The sequence below is a fragment of the Acanthochromis polyacanthus genome, chromosome 6 (assembly GCF_021347895.1).
Source record: "Acanthochromis polyacanthus isolate Apoly-LR-REF ecotype Palm Island chromosome 6, KAUST_Apoly_ChrSc, whole genome shotgun sequence".
NCBI lineage: Eukaryota > Metazoa > Chordata > Actinopteri > Pomacentridae > Acanthochromis > Acanthochromis polyacanthus.
Genome location: NC_067118.1, coordinates 21,138,837 through 21,150,665, shown reverse-complemented (window position 1 = coordinate 21,150,665; position 11,829 = coordinate 21,138,837). Strand labels below are relative to the sequence as shown.

Genomic DNA, 11,829 nt, shown 5'->3' with positions numbered 1-11,829 from the left:
TCTGGTCTGCACTCGACATCTGTCTATAAAAGAATCATTCATTGTTGCTAGTTTTAGATAAGAAGATCAGGACCATTCCTCTGCCAGTAGATGGTTAGCTTAGCTTAGCATAAAGACTGGAAGCTGAGATGCAAGAGCAGCTATCTTGTCTTAAGTGTAAAAACAACAAGGTGTGTTTTCAGAGGAGGGTATGTGAAGGATTATTTCAGTATCTCCTTGGAGCTTTTTCATCACTGTGAGGTTAGCAGCCAACCACAGAGGTTCAGAGGGATCACTGCTCCTGACCATAAAAACAGTCTTGACTTGTTTAATGTACCAAAAATACTCTATATATGTTTGCGCCCCGGCCTGCGATATTTCTGCATGGAGTTTGCATGTTCTCCCTGTGCATGTCTGGGTTTTGTCTGGGTTTTCCAGCTTCCTCCCACAGTCCAAAAACATGCTGAGGTTAATTGGTAATTCTGAATTGTCTGTTGGTGTGAATGTGAGTGTGATTGTTTGTCTCTAGGTGTAACCCTATGATAGACTGGTGACTTGTTCAGGTCTTCTGCTTTTGCTTTAAGTCAGCAGGGATAAACTCCAGCCCTCCCACAACCCAAATGAGGATAAAACAGTGAATAGATAATGGATGTATAAATACTGTGTATACTTTGCATATATATTTACACACAATGTCTGATGGCGTCATCAGTGAGCTGTAGCTGTAGAGGTTTATAAACTATTGATTTAAGGGATTTGTGTAGTATGAATGTAAAAAAATGTTTTAGTCTTACTGAGTAACCAGGGGATAGCTCACGAAATGATTTGCGTGATCATGAAAGCAGTGCTTGTTTTTCTTCTGAAAACAAATCTACAAAAACAGTCACAGGTGTGTTACTACATTTCTTATGGTTCTTTTTATTTTATTTTATTTTATTCAGTTTTACAATAGCTAGTTCCTCCAATCTTTGTACATGTCTTGTGACATGATGTGACAGTGTAAACTGGCCAAAACTCATTTCTTTATCCTCAACATTTCACATTCCTCAGGTCATCTGCAATGCACGTTTGTTGTAGATGGGATGTATGGTTGTTAAAATGTCCAAATAATACATACAGAGACATAAAGACAGAGATTCATGGAAATGTAGTTACATGGCAACCTGTTCACTGGATTTGACATCCTTGCTCTCTGACACTACTTTGCCATCCACCAACGTCTGAGTGACGGTCACCACTTTGGTCTGGATTGTCTTCGGATCAACTGCGTCTTCCAATCTATTAGAAATAAAAGCAAAAAAGTAAAGATCAAATTTAGTCACAGCTTTTACACTGGAATCAGACACTTTCTGTCACAATTTTGGCGGCATCTCTTCTCTCCTTTAAAATTATCCAGTATCCGCATGCTAAAAATCACCAGTCAAAATGTAAATGGCGGCATGAGTATTATACTGAAGCAGATGAGTCAGTTTTACTTTCCATATCAATGCTGCTTCATGTTTGCATGCAGTTCATTTGAATTGAATTTGCAAAAGCTCCCCTGGGATGAACAAAGCTGCTTTATCAGGGAGCTCACAATGCCACACATTGAATGTGTAGCTTTGAAGCAAAGGTATTGAGCTGTTTTCAGTGCTTCACCTGTACTTTCCTCCTCCTCTCCTCATACTCACTTGAAGTCACCATCCAGCAGCCTCCTGTACTCGGCGATCTCAGCCTCCAGTTTCACCTTGATGTTGAGCAGGTGTTCGTACTCTCTTGAGTTTTGCTGGATGTCGGTGCGGATCTGAGTCAGCTCCTCCTGCAGCCTTACAATGATTGCATTATACTTCTCCACCTCCATGTTGTAGCGCATTTCGATGTCATGCAGGGTGGCCTCCAGGGTCGCTTTCTGTTGAAATGGGAAAGAGAAAATGCAGTAGATAAGTGAAGGGTTTTAATTTTTTTTTTTACTGCTGTCTTACAAAGAGTTAGATGAGTTGTATAACAAATAAATATCAATAAATGTAGCTGGATTTTGGTTCAAGACTGAAAAAAAACAGGGAGACAATTTACCTGTCTAAGATTAAAGACAAAAAAACTCCTCTCCCAGCACCTTTACAGCTTACTGATTACACATGTAAAACCACACCCTGTCATACTTGCTCTTTAGTTTCTATAAAGTTTTAATTAGTGAACTTTAGAGGTGCTGGCGGGTGGAATAGCTGAACTGCTAATTCATAAGGAGCATAACATTTGGCACACCAAGAACATCTTGCTAGTTTCCAAATGATGAGAAAATTCTGACTGCTGGAGAGAGTTTACTGAAGAAAGGCTCATATCTCAAACCATAAACAATAGTGATACAACAGGAGTTCACGTTAATTACATAAACGAACACAGAACTTCTTACCAGACTAAGTTCAGACTGCAGTTCAATTTCCAGAGCCTGACATCGCCGCCTAATTTCGGTCATTTGACTTGTGGCCTCCTTCAAAGCTGTTGAGCTCTCTGTCACTTGGACCTGCACCTCTGTAATCTGGATAAAAGTTGAAATACATACACTACTTAGAAATGGAACTTAAAGACAGCTAAAAACACACACAAAAAAGGCATCGATCAACATTTTCTCAAGTGAATTCCGTTCTACCTGAGAGTCGTGCCATGCTTTGAGCTCCTCCTGGTTCTTCTGTGCTATACTCTCATACTTAGCTCTCATCTCCGCCATAATCTTGGCCAGGTCCTGACCTTTAGGAGCATCGACATCCACATGGACGCCAACCTGAGCGATCTGGGCACGCAATTCTGCAACATCCTGTTGATGAGGAAATAGTCAGGGAGTGATTTCCTGATAAAGGTTATTAGGGTTATCCTGTGCAAAGACGTTAAGGAACAAACAGAGGGTATCACAGTGGTGATTTTATTGCATTGTGCTGTATTGTCGTAATCAAATCAGTTTTTCTCTTTGAACTACGATGTTGTCCTTCAGTTAGATTTGAACCAAATATTGTTACTGTTAATTTCAAACCAGTGTTTCTCACTGTCTCATGGTTCTTCTTCAGGTTGATCAACTCTTCCCGAAGAGACTCGATGTCGCCCTCCAGGTGCAGACGCATTACGTTGGTGTCATCGAGAAGCTTCCTTAGTCTGGAAACATCAGCCTCCACTGTCTGCCGCATGGACAACTCATACTCCATCCTAATGACACACAGTGTATATCAGATATATTCATGCTAGATAAGGAGCAGGTGTCATTTTACATACAGAACTGGACACTCACTTGACCCTGAAGTCGTCTGAAGCCAGGCGTGCATTGTCAAGAGAGATAGCAAGATGGGCGTTGCCCTTGATCATGTCAAAAATCTGAAAGAAATTGAATAGTTTTTGTTATTTTCAGGCTGAAATTGTATTTTTACACAGTCATTTTCATGGACAACAAACTTTTGCTCTGATGGCCTGAGCGGGTGAAAGAATGTCCTTTGGCAGCTCGTAAATGCCGATTATCTTTTTGCTTTCTATCACAGCGAGATAAGAGACAAACCACAGGTAATAAATGTTGAGAAGTCAGTGAGTCAGAGCGATAAACTTTAAAGTTTCAGCAAAAATGATAATAAAAAGTTGTAGTGATTCAGGTGGAGCAACTTTTACTCCAAAGGAAAATCCAATCTCTGCCACAAAAAAAGAAAAAGCTTTACATAAGCTACAATGTAACATACATCCTTTAGCATTACTCTATCAAAACTACCTCATCCATTGTTTTTTGTCTTTTTAAAAAGTGGCATTCATGCTACATGACCACTTCTTCATTCACTTTCTGCATTATGTTGGCCAAGACTGAGTCACTGTTTCATTGACTGACCTTGCCCCTCAGCTCGGCAATGGTGACGTAGAATTTGCTGTAGTCCCTCCCCTCCATGGGGCCTCTCTTCTCGATGGTCTCTCTGATCTTGATCTCCAGCTGACGGTTGGCCTTCTCCAGATTCCTCACCGTCTCCAGGTAGCTGGCCAGGCGATCATTGAGGTGCTGCATGGCAATCTTCTCATTCCCGATGGCCAGGGTCCCAGAGGTGGACGCAGAGGACTGGTAGTCATACCCACCGCCGAAGCCGCTGCCAACCCTTGAGGCGGTGGAGACCCTAATTCCATGGCCGCCTGCCCCTCCGGTGACGCTATGTGCATAGGACCTGTTCATGTGCAGAGGTCCAGGAAGGATACCTGTTGATGAAGAAAAACTCAAATTTTGAGAGCTTTGGCGTTTAATCAGGGGGTCCATTGTCGACAGAAGTGTGCTGCTCAATCAGAGGAAGAAGCAGGACGTCCTGGCGCAGAGGAGGTTGACGGCTGAGAGTGGAACTTGAAGGTGGAGTTCAGGGACTTATATATGACCCTGAAAGGCAATATTTCATGAGCCACTCCTCTGTTATCTATCACATTTTTACCTTTATCCCTCTTGTTTAGACTTTGTCCATGAACGCCCACTGATGATTGATCTCCATGAAAGGTGTGCTGACATTTATAATTTGATAGTGTGTAGTAAAAAAGCTGTATCTATGGTAACTAAACAGCAGTGTACCGGATAAGGTGGGACACTGTTGTAGATCAAGTACTGAATACAAATCACTGAGCCACACTGAAATACAGATTCCTTTACCGTCATTCACATGGGCACTTTACTGCCAGTCATACATAATGCATCATCTTGGTGTGGTCAAGGTGTCATTGAAAAATAATCAGAGCACCTATTGTGTATTGGAAATACACTGGCTATATCCTTTAACTGAAGTCCATAAGCCTGTATACTGCACAGTGGTTTAGAATACTGAGAAAAATGATTTTATAGCTTTGGAGAGTAAGCAAGAATAATTTTATCCTCTGACTCAACAATCACAAGGTAAACAACACAATTATCTTGTTACGGTACAAGAGAACCTACAAGGAATTGGCTGGTCTCTGTTTTCAGTGCAGAGCCCTTCATTTGTGAGAGGCAATTGTTTGCTATAGAGCTACTCGTGGCCCTCTGTGGTATTAAATGTGGCTTAAGCGCTGTACAATGACTGTAATTTTACCACAGCAAAAGCAAAGAGGAATACTTTTCAAGCTAAATCAGTGTCCACAAGAATGAAATAATCTAATTATGGTAAATATTCCTGTTTGTTTCGATTATTGCCAACAGTTCTATTGTCTATTATTGCATTATGATTTTCAAATGTATGTGACATATTTTAAATTTCACACAAGACACCATGTCCACCAGTAAAATTTCTCAAATGAACTTTATTGCAGTGTTTGAACATTACAGGACAGCAGGCAGACTCAACTGGACAGAAAGAAAACAAAGACGATGAAATATGCAAAAAAAAAAAAAAGAGAAAAATGCAATTTACTGGACTCTTTTATTGCTTTGAAATATTCAATGCCTTCAATTGGTTTGTCTTGTCGTTCTCCAATTCTGAACTTTTGTAAACATGTGCAGGTCAACATACAAACACATAAATAGATTGTGATGAAATAAATAAAAGATGATTTTGTTTTCCTCTAATCCAGTTTATTATCTGCCTGTGAAAGAACTGTATGGTGAGGAAGTCAGACTAATGATGGAGACAGCTGAGGGTCTGTTGGTTAGTGCTGCATGACTAAAAAGTTTGGAGAACTCACTGGAAGTAAAATTTTGGCCAATCAAGTGTTAGTGTCATGATGTAGTGATAGGGACTGTTGCTTCTTGTATTCAGAGGTTCTTGGTCTCTGTGCTGGAGGACACCACCTTGCCGTCCACCAGGGTCTGTGTGACAGTCATCACTTTGGTCTTCACTGTTTTCTGATCTTCCAGAGCGTCCTGGAGCCTAAATGAAAAACATCAAGTTCCAGTTAATTACCGTGTAGTTTCTATTGACAGATTTTTCAGTGATAAACGCTGTTCCTACATGGTCATTGTGTTTTAAAGTGTAATACACAATGAAGGCCCTTCTTGGTTTTTACGCACTTGAAGTCTCCACCGTCCAGCAGCCGCCTGTATGTCGCGATCTCAGCCTCCAGCTTCATCTTCATGTTGAGCAAGGCCTCGTACTCCTGCGTCTGCACCTGGATGTTGTTACGCAGCTGTGTGAGCTCCGCCTCCAGACTCAGAATGATGTTGTTGAGAGACTCAATCTCCATGTTGTAACGCAGCTCTGTGTCCCTCAGTGTGCCCTCCAGAGAGGCTTTCTGTGAGCGCAAGATGAACAAAGGGAAAGGACAGGACGAGTTAAATTTTTACAGAAGACTCAGCTCTGCGATGACAGGCTCCATAGTGACGGGTCACCAGAGTGTAAAGCTTATGTCAACAAAGTACATGCGAGCAACTTGAAGTGAGAGTGCTGAGTTGGGAATGCAGGGAGTTCAGATAAGCGTGTTTTGAGGTAAATGAAGTGTGTGCTGACTGAGTGCTTCTCACCAGGCTCCTCTGTGACTCCAGTTCAATCTCGAGGGTTTGTATCTGTCTACGGAGCTCGTTCACTTCTGTCTGGGCACCCTTCAGGGCCTCTGTGTTCAGACTGACCTGGGTCTGCACTTCTGTCATCTAAAATTACAAGTGAAATCACAAGATAAGAAAATCTATGTCGGATTTTATTGAATACTTTGTGCTTGAGAGAAACTTACATGTTTGGACAATAGATGATACTTTACTGTTAATAATTTACCTGAGATTCATGCCATGCTTTGAGTTCTTCTTGGTTCTTCTGTGCCATCTTTTCATACTTGGCCCGAATTTCTGCCATGATCTGAGACAGGTCCTGTCCCTTAGGAGCGTCAACATCCACATGGACGCCGGACTGGGCGATCTGATTACGAAGCTCCATAACTTCCTAAAGAAACAAAATGAAGGGAAGAAGAATTAGTGGTCAAAATCACAAATTTTGAGTTGGAAAAGAGTCTTTGTGAAGATTCTACTGCACTTCAAAGGGGAACATAAAATCATCTTAAAATAATTTCAATCAAAAAGAATACTTTGATGTCTACCACGAAAAGGCTTTATTGAACTTTGTCCCGGTCATGACTCCTAGCCTTTTCCAACCATAATCATACACTGTGGTTAGTTAAATATACATGGGATGCATATAGAGCTGTGTCTGGACCCCTTAACACTTAATTTAATATTTCCCTTAGTAAACAAATGGCTATGTTTTGGCTTATGCACTCAAATCATAGTCATTTAAATTCTTTGGTACGTTGTACGTTGCCAAATATGGATGGGAACCAGTTTTACGATGAGGCTTCCCACAGGATTCACTCTCAGATATTTCAGATTTCTTAACAAACCTCCCTCTTCCCAGTGAAGTTTTCTGAAGCTTGTTTTCAAGAACGCCCATCCTCTTTTTCAGGATGTGTGCAGTCGTGGCGGAGTGCGTACCATTTGTGTGTAACTTAAGCACACACGGTGACAACGAAGGGGACTAGTGAGAAATCCATTGAGCAAATATTTGTTAAGGTGGTTTTTTTTGTGGGTTTTGTTCAGAAGTTCTTCAACCAAGTAGATTTGGTTCAGGCTTAAACTGTCAACAGTCAAAGAGCATGAATACAGCTTTTCACTGCCTTTCACTGACAAAATGTCCAAAAGTGGAATTCAAAAACCTATTTTCAAAATCAGCTTGTTATGATAAGATGGTTTGGTAGATCAACTGCTGATGTTATGAGAGTTTTGAGTTATTACATAAGAGATTTTTTGTACTTGTTTTGGCCACTGGTTTGAAGTGGGTGGGTCTCAGCTGGATAACTGTGTCACCATGCACCAGAACTTGGTGTACTGAGACTTGAGGATGGTGACATTACTGTCAGTCAAACCTGAGTACACCAAATATACACAATCCGAAGAAAGACTAACTACAATTTTGAATGTTAAACTCTTATGAAGCAATATCTCACAATGTATTTTTTTTTTTGACTAAAAATAAATAAACTGACATTTCAGGAACTCTAAAATCAAACTCACATTTTCATGGTTCTTCTTGAGGTGGATGAGCTCCTCCTTCAGGGCTTCAATCTCGCTCTCCAGGTTCATGCGGCTCATGTTGGTGTCATCAATGAGCTTCCTCAGACCTACGATGTCGGCCTCCACAGACTGGCGAATGGCCAGCTCAGACTCATATCTGGCAATAGAGAGCGGAACAGGTGAGGAGAACTTCAAAGTCTTGTACAGCTTCTCAAATTCACAGGGACTGAGCTAACACAACCCAACTGTTAATCTATAATCTATAATCGAGATTTAATGTCTTGCCGGATCTAACTCAGACATACAGTCTCCAGAGACCTGTTCTGAGGTGCTTGTTCTATAAAATTCAATGTATGTGGTCATTGTTTGGTTAGCATACAATATTTTGTCCTCCACCAGTCACCAGCTGTGTTTGCTATGACATTTAATATATTACACAACTGCAATGTCCCCACCAACTTTTATGCAAAGGTGATGATTTATGACTACAGGACAGAGGGTTGTCTCTTTAGATCATGCCACTATGTATTCTTCCTACAGTCTATTCAGCAGTAAAACAGGGTGTGTCCACAGCTGTTTGGCGTAGTCTTTCACACTTTCATTGCTACAGGCGGGTCTTACTTCACTCTGAAGTCATCGGCCGCCAGGCGAGCGTTGTCGATGTTGAGAACCAGGCGGGCATTTTCGGTGGTGGCATCAAACACCTGGAATGGTTTAATAAAAGAAAGAGAGATTGCAAGCTTAGGACAGGGGGCCACATCGACAGCTGAAACGTTGGAACATTTGCATAGACATAGACAAATAATAAAGGAATAAATGCACAATTTTTTATTTTAATTTGATTCTTTTTTTTTAATTCATGTCCCCAAGTCACAACTTAGAAATGTGTTGTTTTGCGGTTGATATGATAGCAGAATCATGTCTGGTAAATGTGAGGCTACAACTTAAAACCTCTTAACTTAGCTTAGTGTAGCATACAGCCTAGAAACAGGTGTTTGAAGGTAAGGTGTTTGCATACAAACACCTAGCCATATTGTCTTAGTGCTTGGAACCTTAGAGCAATGGACAAAATTTCAGAAAATACACAAGTTGTTGCTTTTACACCTAAGTTCTTGTTGAATTTAATGTCATGTGCTAACTACTGAGCTTAGCTAGTTGTTTCCCTCCGTTTCAAGTGTTTATGCTTTGCAAAGCTAACTGGCTTCTCAAAATGTCCGACTACTTTATGACTTTTCAGGTAATGTGCTAGTTATTTTGATGGTGTTGTGTGGATTGCTAAATATAGTGAGGACATTTCTGGACACTGGTAACGCATTTTTCAAATAAAGAACAAAAGGTCATAAAAATGTAGGTATTTATATCACTGACAGAAGCAGTAACAGGTTTTGGTTAGAGGATAAGTATCACTGTCCACATGTACAAATGTGGGCAGTGCCAAGTCCCTTTCAAAAGGCAGATGGCTGCAATATTTGCTTTAGAAGTCATGGTACGGTAAATAAAGGGTGGGATGGATGGTAAGGACATCCAGGTGCCAAAGTCCATGAGCCAATCAGTGGCTGCCAGGCAGCTGCTGTCCTGTCGCTGCTGAGAAACAGGATCTGTCCTGTCAGCAGGTAATTTGCGTGAGGATGGTGGTGATGGTGGTTTGGGTGTGGGTGCATGCTTGGTCATATGACTGTGTACGCATGTGTGTGCTTGGGTACTCGACTTTCCTGGATTGGTCCGTTTTCATGCTGCCATGAGAGTCTGTGTTTTCTCAGATGGGGGCTGGGGCGAAGGGCGCCATTTGAGTGATTTTTTTTTTTTGACTCGCACCAGGAGAAATATGTGACTGTTTTGACCCTGGGCTGTTTGGATAAACTAAGGTCCTCGCCCGTTAGTAGAACAAACACAACCTAATTTCAATATGTATTTGTTCTCATGCAATGTTTTGACAATGATAAGATTTGATGAAATACATTTCAAACTCCCTTTTCTACTTTTTTTGTGTGTCTCCAGTTTCAGTTGTGTCCTCATTTCAAAAAAAAGGATTTGCTGACCTTGATGTTTCTATCTGCTACTCCAACAAGGAAAAAGAGATTAGAAAATAACATGCTCTTTGTGCATATTTTCCCACAGTGAGAACATGCAAACAATAACAGCTTTCCCATGCTGAACTGCTACCATGGACACAGTAATTAAGTGTCTCTCCTCCTGGAATGTTCTGTTTGGACTCTTGACTTAAGTTTCTGAAAGGAAATGGCAGAACTTCTCCTTTAGTGATTTTGATCTTTTATTTTTCCCTCTGTCACTCTATGGGACAAAACCTGTAATTAATTATTAACATTTTTTCTGTTTGTGAAGCATTTGCTTTCAGTTCTGAAACCTTTTTTTTGTGCAAATTAACTGCAGAATGTATATGTATAGGATGTATCTGTTAAGTGTAAAATGCAACATGTTTTCAGTTAAATAATAAAATACCAAAGAGTGAATCAAGTTTTTCCTCTTAACCCTTTCCCTTTTAGTGTGTATTATATGTTCACACAGTAGAAATGATTATACTGCATGTTCAATTTTATTTTCCAATCAACAACACTAAACAAAAAGAATAATGGTAGTTAAAGATGTATGAGCCTGCAGGTTGACCCTTTAGTCTGCAAAGTCCCTGGACTCTCCTGATTTATGTTTCACTCTGGTTTCCTGTCTCTGTAACCCCTGATGCTCTGACATGCCTCCTCCATACTGTTTCCGGTCCAAACCCCAGCCCCCGGTTCATAGATTAGCAGCAGGCACTGTGCCAAGGACCGGCAGGAACCCCCACATTTAGGAATCTAGACAGTGTGTATCCTTGAGCACTAACAATGTTGTATTTAGGTCAGGAGTTGAGCAATGTATTCATTAGAACACCTTTTCATTGTAAAATACCATCAAGTATTAAGGTATTTTTCCTGGGTCATGTCTTAATCTGCTGTACTTGCGTCACATCTTTTCAAAACATTTATCATTTCACAACATTTCTTTCTGGTTTTCATCTTTCAGGTCACACATCCTTCATTCCCTCCGTCCCTCAAATTTCCTCCACATATGCTTTCGTTCAGCACTTAATACATCAAGACATGCACATTCCCCTGGTCTGCCCATGCCATCCTCCCCCATCCCCCTCCTCACCTTCTTCCTCAGGTCATCCAGGATCACCTGGTACTTGCTGTAGTCTCTGAAGTCAGGTCCGCTCTTCTCCAAGGCCTCCTTGATCTTAATCTCCAGCTTGTGGTTGGCTTGCTCCAGGTTCCTCACTGTCTCCAGGTAGTTGGCCAGGCGGTCATTCAGGCTCTGCATGGCAAACTTCTCATTGCCCATGATGTCGGCGCTCTTCCCACTGGCACTCACCTGGACACTGCTGGAGAAGCCCCCAGCTCCGGAGCCCACTCCCATCGCGGATCCCAACCCCATGCGGTTGATGGAAGAGATGCTGATGCGGTGGTTCCCTCCGGCCCCACCATGAATAGTGGAGGCCCTGTAAACAGGAGTAGAGGCGCGGGTGGCTGATATAGCCGGAGGCCTGCTACTAGTGCTAGAGGAGTACATGGAGTATGTAGATTGCCTGGAGGTTTTCATTGTAGCTGTAGAGTGTGAGACTCAATGAGAGACTGTGAGTAAGAGAGAGAGGCACAGGCTGGGCAGGCAGAAATTGGAGCTCACAGACACAAGGCAGGAGGAGAGGGGAAGCAGTGTAACTATATAAACCTTGTGGGCCTTCAGGTCCCTCCCTCAGGCCACTCCCCCTTGCCCTGTCCCCTCCCTCTTTTCCACCGGCCCCAAACCGCAGGACTGCTCAGAGCATGCCTTCACAACCTTCCTAAGTTGGTAAATTTTGAGGACTCAGTGGAATTCAATAACTTAGAGATTTGGGGAGAATTTAAGAAATCAAA

The 11,829-nt window shown here is 41.7% G+C and overlaps 2 protein-coding genes across 2 annotated transcripts; both read right to left on the bottom strand.

Annotated features, from left to right (window-relative positions):
- Positions 1–1,035: 1,035 nt before the first annotated feature.
- LOC110950912 (keratin, type I cytoskeletal 18-like) lies at positions 1,036–5,075 on the bottom strand. Its single transcript, XM_022193765.2, has 7 exons — positions 3,815–5,075; positions 3,236–3,318; positions 2,997–3,153; positions 2,606–2,770; positions 2,369–2,494; positions 1,650–1,867; positions 1,036–1,257 (listed from the first exon to the last, which is right to left on the bottom strand). Exons 1-7 carry the CDS (start codon positions 4,226–4,228, stop codon positions 1,131–1,133), a joined length of 1,290 nt encoding a protein of 429 aa, XP_022049457.1. The 5' UTR covers positions 4,229–5,075; the 3' UTR covers positions 1,036–1,130.
- Positions 5,076–5,209: 134 nt separating this feature from the next.
- krt18a.1 (keratin 18a, tandem duplicate 1) lies at positions 5,210–11,627 on the bottom strand. Its single transcript, XM_022193764.2, has 7 exons — positions 11,069–11,627; positions 8,543–8,625; positions 7,922–8,078; positions 6,633–6,797; positions 6,386–6,511; positions 5,936–6,156; positions 5,210–5,795 (listed from the first exon to the last, which is right to left on the bottom strand). The coding sequence occupies exons 1-7, from the start codon at positions 11,513–11,515 to the stop codon at positions 5,681–5,683; spliced, it is 1,314 nt and encodes a 437-aa protein (XP_022049456.2). The 5' UTR covers positions 11,516–11,627; the 3' UTR covers positions 5,210–5,680.
- Positions 11,628–11,829: the final 202 nt, after the last annotated feature.